Source organism: Idiotropiscis lumnitzeri, chromosome 14 (assembly GCF_059441095.1).
Source record: "Idiotropiscis lumnitzeri isolate Australia: NSW breed Sydney's pygmy pipehorse chromosome 14, RoL_Ilum_1.0, whole genome shotgun sequence".
Classification (NCBI taxonomy): Eukaryota; Metazoa; Chordata; class Actinopteri; order Syngnathiformes; family Syngnathidae; genus Idiotropiscis; species Idiotropiscis lumnitzeri.
In genome coordinates, this window is record NC_142404.1 from 17239535 (window position 1) to 17265585 (window position 26051).

The 26051-nt window shown below is 42.0% G+C and overlaps 1 protein-coding gene across 3 annotated transcripts in view; it reads right to left on the reverse strand.

Moving 5' to 3' along the window:
• The window catches only part of LOC148323786 (obg-like ATPase 1), a 44394-nt gene that overhangs the window by 7600 nt on the left and 10743 nt on the right, over positions 1-26051 (reverse strand). The window contains exons 4-9 of one of the 3 annotated variants that reach the window (XR_015846483.1): positions 21006-21182; positions 20087-20143; positions 14383-14436; positions 14173-14305; positions 8904-8942; positions 2178-2304 (exon numbers count right to left, since the gene is read on the reverse strand). Coding sequence is in view for 1 of the 3 variants with exons in the window: in XM_088315087.1 (XP_088171213.1) it covers positions 2178-2304; positions 8062-8096 (162 nt within the window). In the remaining 2 variants the exon portion in view is untranslated. Of the gene's footprint in view, positions 1-2177; positions 2305-8061; positions 8167-8903; positions 8943-14172; positions 14306-14382; positions 14437-20086; positions 20144-21005; positions 21183-26051 lie in introns of those variants that run through there. The other 2 variants (XR_015846484.1, XM_088315087.1) reach the window with 2 other exon arrangements.

Sequence of the window (26051 nt, forward strand, 5' to 3'; positions counted from 1 at the left end):
GTTAAAGGACTTTCGAACATAACGTTACTGAGTGCCGTTTTTACAGCGCAAGATAGATTGGCTTCATATTGTTACTCACTGATGCCTACCTGACTAAAGGCCCCAAGAAGCGATTTTGGCTGGTGGTAATCTGTTATGTCGCCAACAACAACTTTTTTTTTTTTTTTTAAAGAATAAAAAACGGTGTCATCAGACATGCTGTGGTAAGCGCAAACATGTTGATGTCATCTCAGAGGAATGTCTGGCGTAAAAAAAGTGAGCTCACGGTTCCCGGCACAGTCTGAGGAATAGTATACAAGCTGGTGTGGAATTTTTTATAACGGATAAAAGCAATTACAATGGTAGCTTGACTTGTTAGTGGCCCTCCCTCGCAACTTAGGAGTTTTCGAAATATGAGGCGTCGCTTGGTGGATTTTTAGAGTTTTGTGTTGATATCCTGAACAAGTGCTCGAATAAAGTGAAGAAAATATCACGAATGCACTTTCAGACGTTTCATGACAAACGGTCAAACACTCCACTGCAAAATGAAAGCACTCTCAAGGAGCATGGAGTCGAATATTGAACTAACAACGTGGAAAACTGCCAACCCAAGCTGGAGTCGGAACTTTTCGACATCACTCAACTGGAAGAGCAAGCATGAATACGAATAAGAGAGACTTTTGCTCACGTTCATGAAGCATACATTTATTAACATTGTGTATCTGAATTTATATTTAATAATTAAGTATCAAGAATTCATTTCCTTTTTTTTTTCCCTTGATATCTTTTGGGGTGTATTCTCAAGAATTACGGTATTTGATGGGCAACATGCCATGGCAATAGACAGAAAAATTGTTTGTCTGTGACGCCCTGATGGTGAATCGTCAGCACCTTGTTCGAAAGACGCATCAGGAAATGTTAAAATCCGTGCATTTCACCTGATGCACTTTATTCATCCTCATTTTGTTGTCTGCTTCTAAAATTTTAATACTTCAGATATCCGCTTTTGTTTTCAAATCACAAAAAAGCATTGTTCATTTTTTTTTTTTTTTAAACCCCCCAAAACAACATCTGTATTGATGCGAGCGCTGTGATCCCATAACACAAAGCTCTCCGCTGGCCGGGCTGTGTACACTGAGACACAGGGGGAGGAGGAGCCCCCAGCCAGGCCCCCAAACAGAGGAATGAAAAGCGACATCAATTTTGCCACAGACATCCTCCGTCACACAGATTAGGCAGGCACAATGCGCCGGCTCCTTATCTCCAGCGGCAGGAGGAGGGCAGGCAGATCTGCACGGGATGGAAACATTCTCATGGACGTAATGGGCAAAATCAATTGTTGCCCTCCTCAATCAATGAGCCCCCCACTTTCACTGTTCAGCAGCTCACCAGTAATTGAAGTTATCCTGGGCCTGTAATGACCGCCTAAAGCACAACCATGACAAAGTTGAGAGTGTGTGATATCAGTGAGGCTGCCAGCAGGGTGGAACGTGCTGCATTGGTTTGTGCGCTCCCTTGCAATCTGTGTCTGGGTTTTGGGGGAGGGGGAGGGGGGGTACTTGGGCATACAGCCTATACACGGACCTCATCAGGTCCAGCAGTGAAGAAGCACTTGAGGTGCAGGGCGGCGTAGCCCGCCTTGATGATCTTGCCCACCGTGCTGGAGGAGACACACTTAGGTCACAATCAGCTGTTTGTCTATTTCGTTCTCGCCTGTGAAGGCAACACACTGCGGCGGCAAGGCCCCCCCCCCCCATTCTTCATTTCAATATCAAGCCATTAAACGAATATGATGGGTCACTTTGTTTCACATAAGACATTCAACTCTCCAGTGGTTTCTTTGATTAATTAGCAGCTCGTAGGCTCATTTAGCGTTTTTAAGAATTCGAGCCCCATGCCTCGTTCCACGCCGAGAGAGGAAAAAAAAAAAAAAAAAACGCCACTGTCGTCATTTTTCTCTCTATAGAGGTTTTCACACATGAACAATAAACGGAAAAGGCCCAAGTTATAATTATACCTACAGATGACAGATGACAGTTAAAAACTTAATTTAGAGGAAAACCCTTTGACTGAGTTGATCCGTAAGAAGAGGGATCCTTTGCTTTATAATGGTAATTACGCCGCCATTTATTATTCGATCAGCACATGCAATTAAAGGAGTGCAGAGTAAAATGTGCAGAGCCGGAATACTAATCAACCTTGTGTCTTGTGCTCCTTGCAGAACTTGCGCACCTCCTCTTGACTCTTGTCTTGTGCTCCAGGTCGCCACTGAAAGGGATGAGCAGCGGCCGGCCGGCGGACGCCCACTCCCAATTTTTCACCAGTCTGGAGCAAAAAAAAAACAAACACAGAAAGAACCGGTTAGACCAAGTGATTAGCCTGAGACTGTTTGTCTGTGGCGGCTGCGAGCAGATTCATGACAGCGACGGCTGACAAGTTGGACTCGGACAAGGATGCAATTGATACCGAATATTGTTCTGTTCGCCATTCATGTCTTTTAACTTCCTTTCCATATCCACTTAACGGCATTTACGGTTTCATGAGAAGGTGAGATTATATTGGCATTTAATCTGCAAAATTTAGGCGCTTAAAAAGGCCGTATATCGGACGGTTGATTAATCAGTCGGGCTGTTGTGTATTCAAACAACCACCAAATTGTGCATGAGAATTGTCTGTTCGCTGAATTTTAACAAAATTAGAACATGTACATTTATTGGTGAATATGATCCATTTTATGGGACAAAACTGAAGAATTTGCTCCAAATTATTGTGTTCGGTGTGCTTGCATGATTTGTACAATTTCTGTCACATTAAATAAAATCGACACGCAACCATTTCTGTCTAAAATGTCAAAATTTAGGTCCAATTAGCCATTTTCTCCTCTTGGCGTTTTGTGACTCAATATTAAAAGGGATACGATCATTTTCAGTGGACAGCAATTGGCAAAATGCGTTTTTAAATGGTGAAAAATAATGACGTTATCAAATTCATTAAAGACAAAATGAAAATTGCAAACCGAGTAAAGTATCCCTTTAAGGCCTCACGTGTGAATGGGAAGCAAGTCAGTTCAAATTGATCTGATCGCTCTTACATGCTGGTCAGTGCAAATTAAACACGGCATCCCAATTCGGACATTTTCACAAACGGGTTAACTCACTTTTGTTGCCAGCTGTTTACACATTAATGGCTGTGTATTGAGTTATTTTCAGGGGATAGAAAAGCGACACTTATACGAGCTTTGCACGGACGACTCTTCACGTCCCAGGCAGCGTGTTGTCTTAACATGTTTGTCCCATTATTTGTGTTGGGGCGACTTCACCTCATGCCATCATCTGCATTGTCTCTGCACTCATTCACATGCATTCATTCGTCACCTGTCCTAAGCGCCTTTGTGCTTCTCTTCTTTGTCTTTCAGGGCAGCAGTACACCTGACATCGCCCAACAAAGATGGCGCTAATGGTAATTCTCAGTCCGAACAATAAAAGGGTAGTGGTGGGGGTCAGGGCAATTATGAGATTAGCCCGACGAGCACCGGAGGCCGGGATTGGACAGCTGTGGAAGAACACGGCTCACAAATCCATTTTCACACGGCAGCCTGACACGAGTCCGAGGCACGATTGATTGGAAGAGTGCCCCCGTAATTATATGTAATCCAAGTTTCCTGTTTAAAGTGCCGAAGAATCAAAGACGGGGAGTGAGACCGAGCACCGCAGCGGCACGACGAGTCCAATGACATCGCGATGGCGGCGCCAAAGGCGATTAGCCATGGGAATGACGTGACAGAAGTTTGCTTTGACGGAAAGCTTTCCCCAAACACGTTGCGAGCGTGAATGCAAATTTGATGCCCCAGTTTGTCAAACGCACTTCTTTCTGTTGACACGCCGAGTCGATGTTTGTCGACGATGCAGGTGCCGGCAATGCCTCGCTATTAAACGCGGGTCAAGAGTAAAACGGAAGATGGCCACCGGGCCGAGAAGATAGAAAATCCAATCGGGAATAATAGCGGATGCAGTTTGTGACTTTTTGGCTGCGCACGATTGTATTGGCTTGGCATGCGATTTGCATTCCTCGGCTTCGCCGTTCGCTACGGGCGGCTTGAATAACGATTCACAAATCACTCTCGCCACACTAGTCAAGGGCTGTGATCCTTTGAATAGACCATTGTACCTGAAACTGTAATTGGTGGAGACCTGACAGAGCCGAGCCAAGTTGGCAATGTAACGAAGGGCCTCTTGCTAGCGGGGCTGAGAGACGATTTTAATAATGTGAAGCCCCGACGGATAACGTGAGCTGCAAATGAGCGCGGGGGTTCTTCTGGGTCCTTGCACTGAGTGACACGAGCGCAGACAAACACCTTGCAGAAACATGAAACACCCCCTTCCCTCAAGTGCGCCGACAAAGCACTGTCAATTAGACGCCGCCATGCTCCGTCAACACCGCTCCCAAAACCGCTTCTGTCGTCTGACTTGGGCCGCTCGGCCATTTGTGTTGATGTCCTTACCAATTATTTGTGCGAATGTACCTGTGGAATGCATAAATGGGCGACGTGCGCATGTAAAACATGCATTTCTTTTGCTGTAATTGCTCGATTCACATCTTTTGAGGCACAAATGATTATGAAGTGGATCTGACGGTATCCAAAGTAGCTGTGAAATGCACGGAGTGAAATTTCGCCAAATATTTGTTTGACTTAGCAACTTCTAATTTCAAGTCTTTAAATATACAACAATAATCTACTTTTCACATAAATTTTCTTTGTACATTACATTTATTTATTTTGGCCAATTAAAACAAAAATTTTGAATTGCTTGGTGATTCATACAATTTGGGTAAAAATGCTGTTCTGTTATTCTAGTATCAACACTTGGACATTTTAGTCTTCAAACAGTTGATGTCATTTATTGTTTTTATTTATATATCTATCTATCAATCAATCCAAAGCAATTTCATATATAGTTCATAGTTTCCAAAAGAGACATTTATTTTCATTTTAAAAAAAGTGAAGATTCCCTTTTTGGAATATGATGAAAAATATCGTTTTAAAAAGGAAGCAATATATTTGTTTTAAATGTGGCACAGTCCTGAGAATGTATTATTTATATATTCATATATATATATATATATATATATGGAATTTTAAGACTTAATCAAATTCAAATAAATTCACGTTTGACTAAATGACAAGAACTGATGCAATAGTGACCCCGAACAAGTTGACAAGAAAGCCAAACGGAATTAGGCCCGAAGGTGAAGCGATATTTATGAAACAATGCATTTACTGTGGTCGTCGTTTGAAGTGGCTTTGTGTATTTTGGCTACACGGGGAGGCGAAATATGAGAAAGTGTTGAGTCAAAGGAAAAAATGCACACGCGTGTCTGTCCTGTGGTTATATCTCAGCATTGAGTATCATCTCTGGGTTAATCGAAGGATTCAGCACTTCCTGGCCTTGCTACCCCCCCCCCCCCACACACACCCCACCCCCTCTGAACAAATGAAGCCTGAAATTTTTATTCTTTTTATAATGGAATTCCAATGGCCTTTGCCGCAAATCAAGTGGAAATTCTTGCATATCAAGTGGGAAAAAATTAAATGTTAACCACGTTTTAATGTGATTAAGGATGACAGGGGCATTATTTCTGCTAATCATTCACCAGCATGTGGGCTCAAACGATGCTCGGCGGACAAGCTGTTTGTGTTCTTTGCAACAAAGTTTTCCTTCATTTTTAAATCCGGTACAAATTCAGAGGCGTTGATCTGCATTTCGCGCATGCCATCCCGATACGAAAGCAGCACGTATGGCAAATTACTATCGAGGAACTTTGAAATTACATCAAATTGGGAAGCGCCAATATAAATAAATGTGGCACACCGACGGGGGTGCGAATAGAGATGTCCCGCAGGGAGACACCCCCGGGGCTGCCCTATTTGTCTTTAACCGAAAGGGGGGAACATAATTCCCGTGTTTCCACATGCCTCGGGCTTCCCAGTGGCTTTGTCAAAGCTTTGAACTGCTTAAATGGTTCGGGAGGAGAAAACAATAGGAGGTTCGGGAATACAAGGGCAGCTCGCTGAGACAATGACCCGAGCCTAACGAGACGCGCGTACGGGCTGGCTTTAATAAGCCTGCTGAAGGTGGGCCATCACCTCCGACGTAAGGGATTTTTTTTTTTTTCATCATCCTCAGCATTACGAGATTAGGGGTGTGCAAACATTTTTTCTGTATTTCTTTTCATTCAGAGAAATCAAGGATGCAAGGGTCACGTTGGTAAATTATTAAACACGCTAAAGCCAATCCATGGAACAATTGTAATTATGAATTGTTTCCAATTTGTAATTATTTTTCAAACGTTTCGGATTTTTTGCAATTTTGGGGTAGAACAGAACGCCAGCGAAACACTCAAAACCAAAACAAAAGAAATCAGTTTCAAGCCTAAGCAGTTATCAGTACTTGATAATCTACTCATGCCACATGCGCAGCGATCGCAACCCAACTCGGAACAAAAATGGGAGCAAACCAATTTTGTCTGTGGTACGGAATAAACTTTATCAAAATGTTATAAAGACAAATGCTATTTTAGTTAATGTTCCACCGATATTTGCAAGGGATCGGAACCAAGCTCTGCTGCGAATAGCAAATCTAAGTTAATTCCTTCTGGATGCCACCAGATGGTGCCAAAGCATTACTTTTATACTAGACAGTGATTTGGAATGACCACAAAACAGCAAAGAGGTGAGTTTTTCAGAAAATAATGAAGATGTGTTTAAAGTTTACTGACCAAATACTAGAGAGCAGGGGTGGGCAAACCTTTTGATTGGCGGGCCACAATGGCAGAGGGGCCGGACCAGGAGCAGATGGATGGAGTGTTTTGGTAACCTCACATACATTTAATTTTAAATGAAAGTGAACACAAGCATTACGACAAAATATCTGTGTTTGACACACCAGAGTATTTAGAAAATAAAACATGAACAAGGTTTATTCATTGAATTTTTTTCAAGTTTGGCGGGCCGGATTAAAACGGGCCGCATGTGGCCCCCGGGCCATAGTTTGCCCACGCCTGCTATAGACAAAAAGGCCAGTTACCCGAGCCTAAAACCTGCTGCAGACGATGCTGGCGGGGGCGAGCATCTTTACAGGAGTATAATGTTGCCTCAACACCAACTGCCCACCCGCCTCCCCTTTCCTCCTTGCTTCCTCTACTAAGAGAGAGCAAAAGATGAGGTGTGAGCTCATGGCAGGCTTTTGAGGCCAGGAAGTCATGGAGGAAGGGGGCCCTGTGGGAAGCGTTTCATCCTCCCAGTGGTGAGCTCCTGAGCGTCGAGCGTGCAGACACCCGGCGCTCCCCGCGGCCAAGACTTGATGGAAATGCATCATACGCCGCTTTCTCCCAAGGAGATCTTACACGCTCGGGCACATTAGCGACAATATTGTCAACCGCTTTCAGCCTACAAAGCGATGGAGGAGACACATCGCAACGCACACGCACAATGGGAGCAACTTTAATTAAGAGCGTCGTCTCTCATCACACCAAAAAGAGAAACCTTGAAAAGATAACTCTGAGCTCTTTCATATCCAAAGCCATGGACATTTTATGAGGTTATTTTGTTACTTTTAATATGCGTGAAGTATGCAGTCTGAGATCCAAAGTCAGATAATTTTGCAAATATCCCGCTAATAAGAGTTGCAAGTTCTCAGTCACAACATTTTGCAGAATTTTTATTTTTTGGCGTACACTAACTATTTTCGTCTGATTTTGCTGTATCTTGAATGTACTGTAATTCTGCTTTCGACCACCAGAGGGCATCACTCTAAAATTGAGACTGAGAAAATCTGAAAGAAGAAGAACTAAACGCAAAATACTGTATTTTAGCAAATCGTTAAAAATTCGTTTTTACATTTCTCTCTCTCTCCCTCAAACCATAAAAACGGCGCGATTGCACAAGAAGAAACAGATGGTCACAAAGAGTGGCATATACAATGCAGATATTTTGAGAGGCTCCTTCATGAAGCTAGCTGCATCAATTTTTTTTTAAATGAATCTGAAATTCAAAGTGTATCCCAGAGGACTGCTCTACCTCACCCAAAATCCTTCTTCTTGTCCATGCTGTCTTTCATAGCAGTTGACTGGGCGAGCAAAATAAAGGGCCTCTGCTCGAGCAGGGGGAGTCGTCAGCCTGTGACAATTGTGACAAGAGCAGGCAAAGTGTGTCGCGTCGAGGAACACCACACAGATTTCTCCATCTCGCCCCCCCCACTCCCAAGATGACAGCTTAATGTCTACCACATGCAATATTTATTCCCATCGTGTGTCAGACTGTCTAGCTGTCCCAGGGAGTACAAAGGATGCCACTTATTAGAATAAAAGCTGAGGGAAAGTAATCAAGGACATACGTAACATCAGCCAATCATGCTCTCTTCTGAGCATGCGTTTTTTGTTTTTTTTCTCCGCTCACAACATCCATCCATTATCCAAACCGCTTATCCTCACAAGAGCCAAACAATAATCCTGATAATGAGCGTTGGGAATCTTTATGTGGTAAATATATTTTTCTTATTTCTCAGACGTTAAAGACTAAAGTGTGCAGAAATTTCAGAGAATTACAAATGAAATCAAAGTAAAGTAACAGAACGTCATGAAAAAGATAAAGCAAGAAAAAAACTAATTTCGATTTCATATATTCAACAAAATAAGCATTTTCCCAAAGTGAGATCCTGGCAAGTGACAAATTTGGAAGTGTGACGTCCTTTCAAGAACACCATTTGAAATGCTTTTCCAGGCCTTCACTCTTCTTTTTTGGTTCTGAGGGGTTTCTCCCTTTCGAGTAGTTAAAATGCATACTCTATTGGGTTAAGGTCAGTGACGGACTTGGCCAATCGCCGACCACACACCCATCAGTCACATGATCCAATATTTCTACTCACTTGAACAGTGGATGGCAACTCGGAATCCAGACTTGTTAACTGTAAAAAAAAAAAAAAAAAATCAAATAAGAACATTTGCAAGGTACGAACGACAAACCGCAATACAGTGCGGCTTCACAGTAGCTAAACAAGACAAAAATTGGATATTAAGGCATTTTTAATGTTAACAAGCAACAACCTTCTCTTCCCGCATTGCAAACAGCCGGACACTCCCGAGTCCGATTTAGGCCTCGTGAAGCAGCGAGATGTGCCCACTTTCAGTGGCGAGCAAACAGACTCCACGTAAGATCATCATAGGACAGCCATCTCATTAGCTGCAGAGTTGACACCGAGGCTTGACACCAAAAGCAAACGACATGAGACATGTCAACTGTGTCCTTTCATTAGAGTGAACGAGGGACAGTCAACAAGCGGGCCGACTGGACTGCGAGGACTTTATGAAAGCCATCTGTTTCCGTTTTAGTACATGGCCTCTTGTGTTGTTTTTGAAACAACTTGCTGAAGGGATCCATTAGGACTGACTCAGGATTGTAGCGCGTACATATTCGCTCAGGAAAAGTGTTTTGTCAGGATTTCACACTGCACAAAGGAATCTTTCATTAATAGCTAGAAAAAAAAGAAGAAACAAAGCTAAGCTCTTGAATCTTGGATTAGCACTTTAAAGTATCCATCCTGTGTGGAGCTGACATGAGGCAAGTCCTGCTTGGCTGGGGCCACATTCACTTTAATTGTCAACGCGCCCCCTACAGGCCAAATGGAGTACATGCTCTTTTGCACTTAAACTTTACTTACTGTTCATTTTCTATTCACGCCGTCTTTATAGCGCTGGTAAAAAAAAACATTTGAAATTATTTTCACTTTTTTTTTTATTTTGGATCACTTTAAGAAAGCCTCACATGTATTTTTTTATTGCAGTCACATTAGACCCAATATTTAATCAAGCATAAATGCAAAGATTCAGCACAATAATATATGTATCACAGCCAAGAAAACATTCATTTCATGCTAAGTGCTAAACATTAGAAGCAAGCAGGAGCAATGGTCGTATGCGTTGTGCTCGTTGACTTAGAACTTGACTTCTTGGGTATGGTGTCACTTGTATAACCTTATAACTCTGCTTGCATGCGAATTGCCACACTCTGGGACAAATAAAAGAGTCTTTAAATGTGAATAACCAGCGTTTTCTCAGTTGTGTTCACAAATTTGGCTTGCCGGTGGCTACAGGATGTTGTGTGAAGCGCTGTGATCTTGTGCCACGTTTACTGCCACCATTTGCATCCTTTTGTCTTACTGCTTTCGATTTTACGCGCTTACTAACAAACGACTTTTATATATAAATGGTGTCTTATATGTATATATATATATATATATATATATATATTTTTTTTTTTTTTTTTTTTTTTTTCAAATCAAAATTAATTCAGATTTGAGAAGAGCCACGATTGGCTGGACTGAGACAAAATCCTGCACATGTAACGCGAACAGACCTAGTGAACATATTAATAAATACACAAAAATCTGCCAGTTACAATGACGACAATGCATTGTTTTGGGTGTCGGTCGGAAAGGTAATCATTTAAAAATTTTTGTGGTTGTCCAGTTCAGTGTATCGCAACACTGCAGGGGGTACATTGAAACATTTATTTACTTACAAGATAAGTTAATATTTGTAGTCATTTAATAAGCCTGCCAATAAAATGGTGCATACATTGTGCGCCACAATTTGTTTCCTCAAGGAGACAATAACTTGTGGCACAGCCAAGTGTTTCATTAAAACTCGGATGACTGATCAAAATAAAAAAAATGTTAAAAAAAAATAAATAAATAAAAAGGAGTAAAAGCGCGACAGTGGGTGTGAATATTATTCTTGTTAAGTGGCTTGTTCCTGATATTTAAAGTTTAAATGCCTGTTTAAAGGGGACTTATTCAAATGAGCATTTTCTTAAGTAAATTTTATATTAGCGTTAATATATAAAATGACGAAAACCTGTCAAGTAGTTTAAGTATAAACACAGTCGGTCGTTCTAAACAAATGCGTGCATAATAAACGCTTTCAAATGAATCCCTTGACAAAAGTTGCCAATCAAAGTGTTACATTTAATTCATTCAATCTTATTCGACTGATGTTGTCGACCTTGCGTGTTTATGGCCAGCTGAGGTGCTTTTGGGCAATTTGTTATTCTAAACCTCGACGGGAACAGATGGAGAGGAGCAACAAAACAACTGATGAAAGTAGCAAAATTTCAACACATGTTGAGGCCATTAATGCTCATCGGCATGTTTGATGTGCAATGATAGGACCTTGTCGTCAGCCTATAAAGCTATAAAGACAGATCATAGGCCACGCAAGACTATGCGTACATACAGAACACAAACATATCCAACCTCCCCCTTCACACTGTACCCTTGCAGGAGAAGCAAGACTGTAGACACATTTACAGACAGGTCAGGCTCTCGGGATTTGTTAAAGGTCAACTCGTTTACTTACAAGGCGCCAATTTACTTTAATGCACATGCTTTAAAAGAAGAAGAAGAAAAAAAAGGGGGGAAAGTACAAGGAGCACTATTGTCACGGCCTTTTTCTCCGCGGTCCTTCATTGCCAGTACAAAATATGCCAGTACAAAGATATAGAATCGGAAAAAAATACATTCACGATCATTATCTCCTCTATAGTGCGGATTTGTATTTATTTATTTATTTATTTTGCAGAAAAGCGCCAAGCCTGAATGTTGAGTCACATGCCGTTAGTGTGTTTACCACAAATGCCAGGCAGCATTGAGGTCTACTGGAGGACATGCAGTGTGATTAAGAACAACAAGTAAGGGGCAGAGAAGGTCCCCAACTATTCCCAAGAGAGCAAAGAGAATTCTGTGAGTGTTGTTGCTTGCTCCATCCGCGTGTGTGACGCTCACCATACACGAAGCCACGTAATGCAACTGAGGTGGAAAGAAATGACAGTCTGCAACACGCTAACAGATGGGGTACAGCATATCTACCCAAGCGCATAAATATTGTGTAAATATTGCATATATTGTATTTGTATGGCTTGGAGGCGCCTCAACATTTTTTATTTTATTTTTTTTGCAAGGTTTTCAAAAGCCTGCTCTGCCACTCACGCAAACGAGTTGCCGAATCCCGATAATATATTCCATGGGCCCCCACTCGCTGAAATACGCTATTATGTTAAATATCAGGAATATGAATGAAGCAGTAAATATTCCCCAATTTTTATCCATCTCAGGGGGGGCGGCCATTTTGCCACTTAGCCCCTGTGATGTCAATTTTAGTCAAGAGCAAAAAGCAAAATGCTCGGCCCCTGCAATGAATAAAAAAGGTGCATTTTGCTGCTTCATTCGCATTTCGAAATCGCAATATTAATCAGAATGTCGTGTTTCAACTCGAGGGGGCATATAGAAGCTATTATTGTCAAGATAATCTATGAGTAGATTTCGCCCTAAAAACGTTTATATTTACCATTCTAGCATTGCTAATTTCCATTAGCTCGTCTATTGGCATTAACTAATTTACTGCCAATGACGGCTTAAGACGTCAAAGATCCATTTTTTTTTTTTTTTACTCGGCTGGTAGTCAATGAGTTAAGAAAGGTCTTGCATCCCAGAAAAATTAAACCATTTGGTTGAAAATTTTGAGGGTTAAAATACACAATGCTTAATTCTCTGTTTTATGTGAGTTTTACAATAAACTCGAAGTCACAAATAAACAAAGTTTTGCTGCTTTTTTGGGAGAACTGTGGAAGTGAGAGAAAGACAAGAGACGCGCAGGTAATCCGTTTCAAGTTCAATTGTGCTTTAACAACAGAAATCTGGAACACAAGTCCACCATAAACGGGGGCTCCGCTGTACTGATAAAGACGTCGATGCCTCGTAAAATAAACAATATCTTAACCGATGAGTGAAAACACGCCAACACTGGCAGGGCTGCGGCCTCCGCATCGTCACTGACGCTTTAACGAGTCCCTCTCACAAACAAACGCCGCTATAGGAAATGTCTGTCGACAAAAGACAAGAAAGCCTCTCGATAGACTCTTGTGGATGCCATTCCCTATCACGCAATGCCTCTCAGTCATAAACACATGACAAATGGTGCCTTAATCATTTTTTACGAGCAGGGATGTGCAGGGGCAGCGCAGGGCCGGAGGGGGAGAGGGGGGGGGGTCGGCGAGCAGCGGGCGGGCCCCTGTTGCACAGAGGAGAGGGCTGTGTGCTAAAGTCTCCTCTGGAACATCACTGCGCCAGCACGCCTTTGATCTCCACACCGCAATTACGCCTGCACCCAAATGAGCATGGAGTCGCCTCTAAGACAGACTTCAAACATGCACATGGATGCGTTCTCATACACATGCGCCGTATAGGATTGGAGCCATGTGCCCCCTCTCTACGCTTAAATGATGTACTGTCTCCAGCAGAGAACCTGGGGATAAAAGCCGGCCTCGCTCCTCGTCTGATCCTTCCATTAATGATGCTTTTCTAAAGCTAATACGGCGCATTCTTCTCTAAACAAGGGCGGCATGCGATGTGGCTTCTGAACTCCAAGCGGGGTGATGTCGTTTGAAAATGGGCCGTTTTCAGAGCTTCTGGAGATCTGTGTGAACTGATGAGAAATAACCACCCGAAAAAATACAGAGATAGATTTGGACATTGGCCAATGCACTTAGCCAAATAGCACTTAGACAAAAAAAAAAATGGATGGACGTGTGAAGATTTGAACCCCTCTCTGGATCAAATGTACACTGCAAGTCTGATGTTGATAAATCTGAATCGAAAAGGGGAATCTCTGACAGTGTCAATGAAAAGCATCAAGATGAAGATTAGGATGCTCAACAGGCTTCAGTCAGATTGGGTACAATTTTATGACTTTTCACAGAATCGAACGCTTGTTGTCAACTAAAGATTATTTATTTATAATAATTGATGCATCCGTCTATTTTGTTGATTAATCAATTAATCAGACAAAAACAATTCATTTGTCCCCTTAACGTATTTATCCAAGATTATGTAAAATCGACAACACAGAAAATGCAGAAACAAGTTATGTTTTTCTTAAGTAAGAGGAGATGTTTGCAAATGTCTAATTTTGAAAAAGCACAAATCGTTTTCAGGAGCACACCAGAAATTGTCAAATTACTGATGAGAGGCTGAAATGACAAGGATTGTATTTTATTAATTAATTTAAAAAAAAAAAGCTCTCCAAACGATTATTAATGATCAAAATAATTCGATGAATTTGATCATGGATTAATCGGTGTACCTTTATGTGATGCTGAATTCCCTTGCAGCCCTCTGGACCAGACGACCCCTGCCACAGTGCAAACACGAGCTCTAGAAGTTCAGCATTTTCATCAGCGGTGGTAGCATCGTCTCAAACTGGCGCCGAACCGCACCTGGGGGGGGGCATCTTGATAGGCAGAAATTTTGCAACACTTCATCGACCATCCATGCGAAACAGAATTTTACTTACAAAAACTACAAAGGCTGTCCGATGTCGGCAGCCTCACGTCTGTCCGAATGAGACCTGAAACAAAATGGAAAAGACGCTCACAAGACAGACGTGATATGTTGACAAATTTGACCAGTTTTCAACCAATCCAGTCACTCCTGACCTTGTACTTTTGCCTGAACAAAGCTCAAACACATCAAATGATGCCTCCATTTCAAATGACTACATGAACAATCAAATGAACGAATGAAACCAAACGCCTTCAAACTCAAACATTTCCTGAAAAGTGCAATGAATAAAAAAATCGGTGAAACCGTCCTGAATGACGGTCCTTAGCGCCACAGATAAAATTGGCTTATTTGCCTCATTCTGTGAATCACTCCCCACCCCCCGACCCCTCCTTCAAACATTAAAGCTGAGATTGCAATTTGTCTAGCTGTTTGCTTTGAATAGTCTGTAACCGTATCATCATCTCAACTGCACTTGTGAGGGAGGAGAAAGAACACACACACACACACACACACACGGGAGCTTGGCGACAGGCAAATGGCAGTCTGGCGTCTCGGCTGCAGACCGGCTGCCATTAGGGCTGAGAGCAAGCGTTTATTGTACAATTAGGGCCAGCCAGATCTACCTGTAATCATCTCCATACAGGTGTGAGCTCCTCTCTGGACAAGGGAAGTGACTCATCTCTTGTCAAACTTCAACACTTTGATGTCAACATTGTTCATCGTGGCGCCCTGGAGACCCTGCAGCAGTATACCGTTTGCCTGTTTAAAACACTTCTTGATTTATGGCATCGCTCACATTTGGGGGGGGGGGGGCGCACGCACATACACAAGCACACAAAAGTCTGCCAACTCACGCTCGCTATTGCACAAGCCGTGAATCATTTGATTTACGACTTCAATACCACCTTGTGTCTGACAGTCACACACGATTTTTGTGTCAGGAACATTTTAACAATCACAGGTGAATGAGTGCCCATGTGATACATGAAAGTGAAATTTTAGTGAGGTTACGACGTTGATGCAATAGGCTGGGAATGGGCAACTTATACGATGGCGAGCGCACAATTTTTCATTCGTGTTACTGAAGGTCTATGTAGGGTCACCCACATCTTAACCTGATTTGTGAGGGGGGAAAATGGACAAAATATGTGCTCATAATAAACTTTATTTTTCATAGTCCCTTTCTAAATGGATGCACTATTCAACGGTTAGCTAGCTAGCTTGCGGGCTAACAGGCTTCGAAACGTCCAGCATGTCACCAACTCTCGCAGTTTTGTGTGGGACCACATAAGAGAGACACTAAAGTCAATGTTAACCTTTATGAAACATTTTTATGATCATTTTGATCAAATTAAAAATTGTGTGACCTCAGCAGTTCAATCAATGCTAACCTAGCATGAGCCGAGTGATGCGCAGTATCACGGCCCAGAAAAGAAGAAAAAAAAGGCAATTGATGGGCAGCATGATGTATAATTCGTTTATAAATATGGTAGGAGTGCATTTTGAAAAGCAAATATTTCTTTTATTCATCATATTTGGCCAGTCGTTGCGCTTTCTGGGGCTTTCCAGGCTACGACGCGCCACTTGTAAAACATGCCAACTGATGCTACAATTGTGAGAAACATGTGGCAACAAAGTCAAATGTGTGCAGTGAAACCATCTTCAATATAATCGTCCCTAGAAGAGATTTTTTTTCTCTCTCTTGTGATTTACGGAGCATCACCAGATGGAATTAATGACTTATTGCTTTGAACATACTTCTATTTGCTGTTTTGATATTTAGGGCCGTCACTCTCTTTGATATTGTATGGAATTGAGAAAATGTTGTCGGAAAATGGGGCCCATATGCTAGATGAAGTGCTTAATGAAGTTTGGCGGGCTGTTTAGGGTTTGCAGGGCAGGATGTTGTGTATATTAAGGGACAGTCAGCACATGGGCAAACATTCTCCCAGGTGCGTTTGATGTGTTTGCATTTACCGGTATGTAAAGTCTGTTTATGATACGGACCAAGGGTGAATACTAGAGCTCGGACTCGCAGGAAATTCCATGTTTGCTATTCGTTAAACATTTAATTAGCGAGTCCCGAATCAACTTGAAAGGGTTGCTAATCATACTTTTCCCAAAAACACGAAATGATGTGAAACATGGTTCACAAGATGGGACAATACAGAAAGATTAGCTCTGCGACCAGTCCTCTTTGCATCATCGCTCTAAATCCTCCAGTGACCTGTTTCCTCTCCTCTGCCCTCACCACAGGTTTTCAATGGGGTTGAGGTCTGGGGATTGCGATGACCATGGGAGTCTGATGAACCATTTCAACAATTTTCAGGATGATGGTGTGCTTCTGCAATATAAGTTGAATTCATTGGAAGACTTTTAACACATTTTATCCAGGGGGGTGCCAAGATTTGAGAAGGGTACTGTACTTGTTTGGATTACTTATACAAAATCGCCCAATGTGCACGGACAACTGCCTTTTTTTTTTTTTTGCAATCATCGGGTCCCTTATACGAGGCGCAGTTTTGACTTCCAGCCTTCTGAACGAGGACAATTGAATCAAGACGTACAGGAATGACATCATCCGTGCTTACACAATATTGTGGCAGCGTCACGTTGGAGGAAATGTCACTAAAGAAAGTCATCAATCCATCATAAAAGTTCAGTAAAAGCAGTTTAAACAAAAAGGACGTGTGAAATGGCGCTACTTAAATGATGGTTATATGTCATGTTTATGCGTCTTATGACTATAGAGATAAAACTCCATGGCTGCCTCCAGCTCATCCGCTTCGTATTTGTTCAAAACGTGGGTGGCGTGCGACTGGCAGAATGATAGCAGCATGTGTCATTGCGCTTCCACGAAATTATGTCATTTTTTTTTTTTTTTTGTCTTGTGCCGACTTGTCCAAGGACGGGAATGGCAAGTTTGAAGGCCACAAATGTACTCCAACGCCAAAGTCTGTAAAGTCACAACTATTAAACAAGTGATGAAACATTAGGTTTTTTTTTTAATTGACCCTTTAGTCATTCTAATGAACCAAAACTAACTACAAAAAAAAATTGTAAGTCAAGATAGTTTTTTTTTTCGTTTTATTCTATGAACTAACCCCACTCCCAAATATTGGTCTTGCTACTTTGTATCTTGTATCTCAAATCATATTTTCACATTTTAAATGACTGGTTAATTAATTAATCTGCTAAAGCACCTCCCGCCCAAAAAAAAAAAAAACAAAAAAAAAAAAAAAAAAATCAATAATTCAATAAGAAAAATAAAAACTCTATAATATAAATAATAAAACCTTTTACGACATTAAACTTTCCAGTATGTCGCCAAGCTGTAGAGAATAATTCTACATTCCCAGTTGTGCGGCAGTTGGGAGCCCAGTCGAGACTGCTCCCTGACAGGATGCGGTGGCGGAAAAGGGTGAAGAATGGGAGAAAAGTTGTATTTAAGAAATGGAGCCTATGATTGTTGATTCGGCCCGGCAGAAATTAGCGGAACGCATTCTTATTGTTCTTGTCAACTTGACCTGCCTCTTCAAATGAAAACTGTCCCACCCCCCGACACACTCGCCTTGCCTCCTTTTTCCCTCCCCGAACCCTGAGCGCACTTCACAATCACACTGCCTTTTGAAAGAACTGAGGGGGAAAAAAAAAAAAAAAAAAAAAAACCTTGCCAGAGCCTCAATTACACAATGGCAGCAAAAAGCTCCACACGCTGACCCCCAGCCAGCTGCATTCTCTCTGGCCACATCTCTCTCCGCAGGAATTCTAAAGGCCTTTTAGTCAGGCAGCCAGAGTGCAGCCAGCGGGAGAGGCGCACGGGAAGAGGTGCGCATACACACTCGGCCCGCCCGCCCGGCCCAAGTCTTCACAGAGAGATTAATCATGTGTGAAATGGAAACAGCAAACGGCGACTGACACGGCCTGAACTCGCTCCAGGTTTGCCTCATCAGCTTGCGGACGCCGCGCGGCGCTCCCCTAACAGGCAGGTGTTAATAAAAGGCATGCGGGTCCACAGGGGTCAGACGCATACGACCGCCACCGCCAAGCGCCGCTGGTGGGCTGCCTTGTCATTATTGTTGTTTGTGAGACCATTCATATGGACAAAAGCGGCGGAAAATATGTTCCGGAAAACATCACTGCAGCATTGTTAGACAATCTTGGTAACAATGCATCAAAATAAATATCGAGTAGTTTGGCAAGTTTGATTTTATGAGTCGCAATTTCCACGCCATTGAGAAAAATTAGTCGTAGCAGCATTATCATTATTAGCATTGACTCAACATCTCAACAGAGCAACAGGAAGCACTTCAAATACACTGAAAATGCATCTAAAGAGACGTGTGCGTACGCATTTTTATTCTTTCGACTCTACATGAGACCGCCGCTGTTCTTCAGGTCTCGATTGTGTTTATGTGTTTTCCTTTGTGTTGTAATTTACTGCCAATTTAGATTACACCATATGGAAAGCGCTTTGTTACGGCTCCTGTCGTTGTGAAATACGCAATATAAATAAAAGTCGTATTGCACTGCATGTGTTGAATCAAAAGAAAACAATGGCAAACATCTGATTTTAATTATGAAAACAGTTATGAACATTTCTGCTCATCATAAGGATCAAACCAATATCTGAATCATAATAGCTTTGAGTGTTTGCTGCTGCAATTTCAATAAAATAAAGGGGTGGAATTATTAATTATTTATCAGATTTTTTGGCAAAATAATTGACGGATTAATTGACTAATAATTGTGATATGCAGCACAAATGTAAATAAATACATACATACACACACATACATTCCTACAGTATGGCAAGGTTTGACATTGTTTAGTAATGAGAAAATTCTTTTTATATTATTATTTTTCAGTTAAACAGAACTCGATTCGATTCAACTGAAATACAGGCAGAACTGCGAGAAGTTTCTTCTTTCTCGTTGTGCATTTAAAAGCCATGCATAAACTTGCATTTAATGGTGACATAAACATGCAAATATGCGACTGGTGGCAGCTGAGCGAGGCCCACACAGCCGGCTGGCGAGACAATCACGGCGCGTCCCACCCGTCTTAAAAGCCTGGCCCAGCCTTTGATAAGCGCCATTTTTTTTCTTGCCATCTAAAGAGGTCTTCCATAGATTTGACTTGCCTCGCGCAACCTTTGACGAGTAATGTAGATCATTTTTATTCATTGCCAAAAATTGTCAGCAATTATGTGCGCAAAGCGGCCACCTGCCTTGACTGAATGGCTCCTGTTAGAGGGGCTGCATGGCTTGGGGGGGGGTGCAGCGAGGGGGAGGAAGGGGCGGCCGTGGTGGGGGTGGGCTGTGCAGCAGGTGAAATAGCCCCTCTCGTTAGTGTAATGAGTGGTCCGAGGCCCGGAGTGGCGGGGGCACGTCGCGCCGAGTGAAATGCCACATCCCCCTCCTTAAGTGCATCATGGGACATTTACAGTCAAATCGCAGCTCAAGTTGCCCGTTTAGTCTGACCGTCTTAAAAATATGGCCACATTTTCACATATCTTTATCCGACGTTGCACCTTTTATTCCCCCCACCCACTTTACCTTTTGGCATCTACCGCTTTGCTGCATCAAAGCCATTTTTAGCAGCACCTTGACTTACGAATTTAATTCATGACGTTAACTGACCTTACACACATGAAATCCGCATTCCTCATTGCAATTCATTGAAATTGTATGAAAAAAAAAAAAATCGTTAACCTTGACTTAAAGTCTGACTTCACAGCAGGCGTGGCTTCCAGAGCGCCTCGTTGTTGGCTGCAAGTGCACACACATCACAAAGAGAACGTCAGAAGAGCACAAGGGGGATTTTTTTTTTTTTGTCCAAAAGACAGCATCTTGTTGTTGGCAGTGAGTCCCACACGTCACACAGAAAAAGGCAAATCAGACATGACGGCCACCGTGTTGACAGGCGCTTCTTTCTGGCATGGCGGCTTTTGAGCGCCTCATTGTCACGGCTTCAAGCGAATTATATATATATACTTTTTTTTCAAAAATATAGAATGATGTTAGATGAAGTAGCATCCATTTTTCGACTGAATGGGGCGTGGTCTCAGCACATTCAATGGCCACGCCCACAGCATTGAGCGATGCGAGAACAGTTAGATTTTTCATTTTTGTCTCATTTTATTTACTTGAGTATTTTTTTTAAGGACAGAAATTTGGGCTGTTGCCAAATTGAAAAGCTATTGATTTTCACTTCACAGGGACTTTTAAGATTCGGCTTTATTCTCAACAATTTTGGTGAGCATCACCTGCTATCCTGGCTTAAGCGGCTTGCATGTTCAGTGATGTATTACTTTGGATGAAAAAGAGCTGTGTGGAAACACTTTCATTAGGCCACAGCGCTGACCCCGGGTCGGCCACTGAATAAGTAACTCTCTATTAATGATTTCTACAGCGGCACACTCCTGACCCCTGATCGCTTTCAATCTCAGAAAGGGAGAAAATGGCGAAGGGGCGGAAAAGGAGGGGTGAGACCTATTGCGTGGAGATTAAGAAAAACACACTTTTTTCTTCTTTTTGCCATGTGTGTGGGAGGGTGATTATTTGTAGTGTGCTGCATGGGGGGGCGGGATGCTGGTTGGGGGTAGCAAAGATCCTGCTGAGACTGACTCACGTATTCTGGTTTGAGTTTCTTGCCGCCGTCTCTAATGGCCGTCTTCTGCAGCTTGTCAATAAGAGGGCCGATCACGTCTTCGTCCTTCAGCCTCAGCTCCTCGTGGATGATCTCCATATCCGTCACGGGTGTCCACGCTCGCCTCAACATGGATGATATCCTCATCGTCAAATGCACCTGCAGCGGAAGGACACACAACAACACATCAGTATTGATTATTTCCCTCGCCCTTCCTTCCCGGTAACAGCAGGAAGGAGTCAAATCGGTAAAAATGGAATCAATGAGTCGTGTCATTCTCCCACAAAAGTGTTTGTGTGACAAATATACCGACAAGGATTTGTGGCTATTACAGACTTTGAAAAAGAAAACAATAAAACAATTGATAGCATAAACTTGGAGCAGAAGTTGGAATCTGATATTGTTTATTGTAATACAATTTAATTTATTGCTCGCGTTTGAGTACCATTGACGGCAAGATCTATTTATTTATTTTTTTACTTGGTTGGTAGTTAAAGACTACAAGGGAATAGGACCTTGGGAAAAATGCATTTAAATTGCAATCGCAATGAGGGGAAAAGAAAAAAAAAAATCAAAACTCAATTTTTTTTTTCAATTACATATACAGTCTTCCGCAGAGTACGAAAAACTTACTGATTCTATTTTCAAGTGTATGGACTAAAAGTACGGCACAATTTGCAACTTTCTGAATGCTCAGCTATGACTCACGTCATGTGAGCTGGGGGTGGCATCGCCAAGTCGCATTTCATTTGCCACAACCCGGATCTCACAACTGTGAGACCGGCACGCTAACCACTACCTTAGCATGCGGCACTTTTCTGACCATTTTTCGAAATCAATCACCACAACAGCCACTCTCATGAAGGGAACACCATTCATTCATTCATTCAACAAGGAAATACAAGTCAGGTGAAGCATTCAATGAAGCGTGTCTGGTATGATTGGCGCGTGCTCGGTGGCGTCTGTTAATGCTCTGTATAAAAAAAAAACTGTTGACAGACAGGTGAGGTCCTGACAGAAAGCGACGTCATCTCATATGATTGGCTCATTAAAAAGCTGTCACACCATCGACGAACATGCCAGAGCATTGATGCACGCTTGGAATATTGATGACTCACAGATGTGTCACAAACAAAGACTGAGGCGGGTGTTATGCATGCCATATAAAATTAGCATCATCATCATCATTATCCACAAAAACAACTTTTCATGTTCATTTTATGATGGCGTACTTCCTGAATGGTGACTTTTGCGCAGGGGGCGGGGGGGTAGTAACAAAGTAAAATGCTTCGGTACTGTAAAGTGAAAAGGAAGAAGTCACATCACAGAGAATGGTGTTGGTAAAAACGCTACCGAATTTTAACGATTGAGGAGGAAGACATGAGTATATAAAAATAAAAATAAAAAATCAAGCTGTTGTTCTTGCTTTTGTTGACGACATGGAAACCACACCACACTCAACTGCCATCTGTCAATCAAATACCTCGACTACAACCTGAAACAATGGATGCTACTACTTCAAGCATCTTTTAATACCTTGCCATAACTACATGTTTAAGCCGCGAAAATATTTTCGTTTAACGCCAGCGGTGGCTGGAATATATTTCACCAAGTCGTCGTGGGGGATTTTCCACGCTACGACGAGGCACTCTAAAGTGGCCTTGGCAGCCCACAGTCCACACGTTGGCTAGACAGCCTGACTTAAAACAAGAAATAAAGGCCCCCCTCCTCGCTATTCCACCCTTCGATGGGTAATGTGCGCACACTCATGGCCAACAACGAAGCGCTCTAAAGTGGTCACGGCAGCAGATTATCCAAAACGAAGATGGCGTAGCTAGCTAGCTCGCTACTGTAAGATAGATGGTCAAGTTTTTTTCATTGTGGGGTAGGGGGCGAAAAAAAAAAACTGTTTAATTTCCACAGTCGAGTATTACAGAGTTCTCAGACACTATACGGAATCTTTTGAGGTTATCGAAACTTTGCTGAAGAATATAATTACCAGACGTTTTATTTGAAAAGCAATCTGCAGTTTGTACCGCTCAAAAAGGGCTCATAACGACGTCAACTGCTGTTGAGATTTACATCGATTAAGATCTTGCGGTCACATGAGTCGGAAAGAACAGGGAGTGCGGAGACATGGAGAACCGTCAAGCAGAAACCATTAACGATGATTACGTAACAGATTCCGAGAAGGAAGATATTCCCCATCCAGGGCCTTCCTGAAGAAAATAGTTTGATGTCATCTACAAGGAAGATGCTTTGACTTTTCTGCCAGACTAAAAACCACAAAAAATCTTTTTTTTTTCAGCTCATTAGCTAATTTTGCATTTTTTGTTGACAACATTAGCAGAGATACAGAACAGCTTGTCCTGTGATTATTTTTTTCCTGTTCTCATCCCGAGCGCCAAACAGTATACAGTAACTGCCCATCAAATTATTTTCACTTTTGTCCTGAGGTACATTTTAGTCTGCAACATTTTTTTCACTCGTTATTTTTACTTTTCCCAGTCTTTGATTAAACACAAATCTGTACTTGTTCCTCAAGTTACAAAGCGCCAATACTTTGCCACAAACCACAAGCACGTTTGCAAGCCAACATGAGCAATTAGCGTCAACACACAAAAAAGGGAGTTCTTGCATGACATCCATGGAACCCCCCCAAGAAAATTATCCATCTTTTGAATGCACGTCAGCTCGTTCTTCTGCTCGACTAATTTGCTTTTTTTTTCGCACTTTGCACAAAACGAGGTTGTTGCAAACCAGCGTTGCTGATCAACGTATGACTTAACACTCGGCTCTGTCAACAAAAAGCTGTGGTGACGTCCTCATGCTGAAATGAACTTACTCAATTACTTTGTCTAATCAGCCTGTTTTGGTTCGTCTCCTCTTGCAGAGGTACTCCAGAGTATAAACAGTTCACTTAGGCTCCACAGAAAGGGGCTAATCAGTGGAATTATTGTTTTGCTGCTCCAATTTACCAGCTCCCTGTTTAGCAGTGATTGCAATGAAAATTTGCCATTGTGTTTGTACCAACTTGGGGAAATAAACTGCAACGTAATCAAGACTGTTTGCTGCAAGAATACACATGCAGGAGGAGCAATCGCAATGTACAGTTTGCATACCACGCAAATTCTTCCAAGCAATTTTGCCACATCAGGTTTTAAGAGTGTTCGAATTAGTAATAAATTCTTCATCGTTGATTTTAATCAGGGTGAATGAATTGTTGCAAGTCCTGGAAATATAAAAAACATTTTTTTTTTTTAAAGCAAGAAGCAGAAGCCTTTTGAAGTGTTGGAGCAGCTGATCACTCACGGTTGTGTCATCAGCTGACATTCTCCTTTGGCCACCACATATTCCGCCATAATTCCCTTCAATTAATTCTGCCTAATTTAACATTCACTTCAACGTTACAGCCGCCCAATTCACGGCTTAAAGGCGGGGGAAACAAATGCATGGGAAGAAGAAAGAGAGAGGGAAAAAAAAAGGGAAAGTCGGAGGGGGCACATGTTACAATTGGTCCTCGACTCTTGTAAGGTCGCCGTCAGGCAACGATACAAGCTAAACTCCCCTGGCCCAAAAAAAAATAAAAAATAAATAAATAAAAAAGCCACCAGCTTCAGGGGACGTTGTCACAACGAGGTTTTGTTATATGTAGCCAAACATTTGTACACACACAAGTACAATGAAAAATGTACACTTTTGTTTTGGAATTTTCATCATATTACGTGTGTAGTTGAGAGATTAACATGTCCACTCTGTCATAATGCAATTCAAAATTGTCAGTAATTCAAAGTAGATGTGTTAAACAGCTCAGAGTCAGCTTGCCAACTTAATTATGATGCAAGAGTGAAGGTTTTTGCCTAAAAAAGTCCATCCCGTCATCTTCCACTTTGTCAGCAGGCTTAAATAGGTTGCTGTTTGCAATTTTTATGCAACTTGAGAGATTAAAGGAGAAGTGAAAAATGTTCTTTACAATAATACGTGCCCCAAAATGCATTTCTATGAGCCTAACATCGACTTAATACAGGTGTGGGCAAACTACGGCCCGGGGGCCACATGTGGCCCGGTAAACGTTTTAATCCGGCCCGCCGAACTTGAAAAAAAAAAAAAAAAAAGAATAATCCTTGCTAATGTTTTATTTTCTAATTATTGTGTTTTTTTTTATATATATTCTTGTAATGCTTTTGTTCACTTTAATTTAAAATGTTTTTTTTCTCCGATGAGGTGACGCTACCAAAACACTCCATCCATCTGCTCCTGGTCCGAGGGCCGTCGGTCAAATTTTAGAACCCATTGTGGCCCGTCAATCAAAAGGTTTGCCCACCCCTGACTTAATACAACAAATCTGAAGTTCAATGGAAAACCTCGGAGGCATCTAATGGCGATATTGACTTTACACTGTTAACTTTTGCTCGTTTCCAGGTAGAAAAAAAAATAGAAGGAGTGTCTTTGAATGGCCTGATTGGGGCATGACAAAGAACTCCAATTTTAGGATTTACAGGAGCACTCCAAGATGGGGGTGCCCGACAAGAACTACAACATCATGTGACACTTAAATGGTTTTAGGAAAGACCATGGTAGCGCCACCGGTTTGGAGCTTTTCAAAGAGCGCCACCCTCCTTCCCCCAAAGAGAAGCTTTAGCTATCATCACTCCTAAATGACGTCGTCAGACAAGACTGCAATCTGTGTCAAGTCAGAGATCAATACTGATACTGATTGAGCGAGCGCCCTGTGATGTCGCTACCTGGGAGGATACGTGGTCAACATAATTCTGTTAAATTACAGTATTCATTCGCCTTCAACTTCCTGCGCGTGTTTTCACATGCAAGGCGGGCAAGAGCACATCTGAAGAACTCGCATTCCTCTCGCTGCCTTTAAAAATGTTCACGCAAAGTCAAGTCAGCGCCGCAATTCTGCTGGCATTCAGAGCAGTAAAAGCTATTTTATGGGTGTGTTGAGGGGGAAGCACATGATGCGTGTCTTACCGGTATTGAAACACTACAGATGAACATGAGGGCTATTCACAA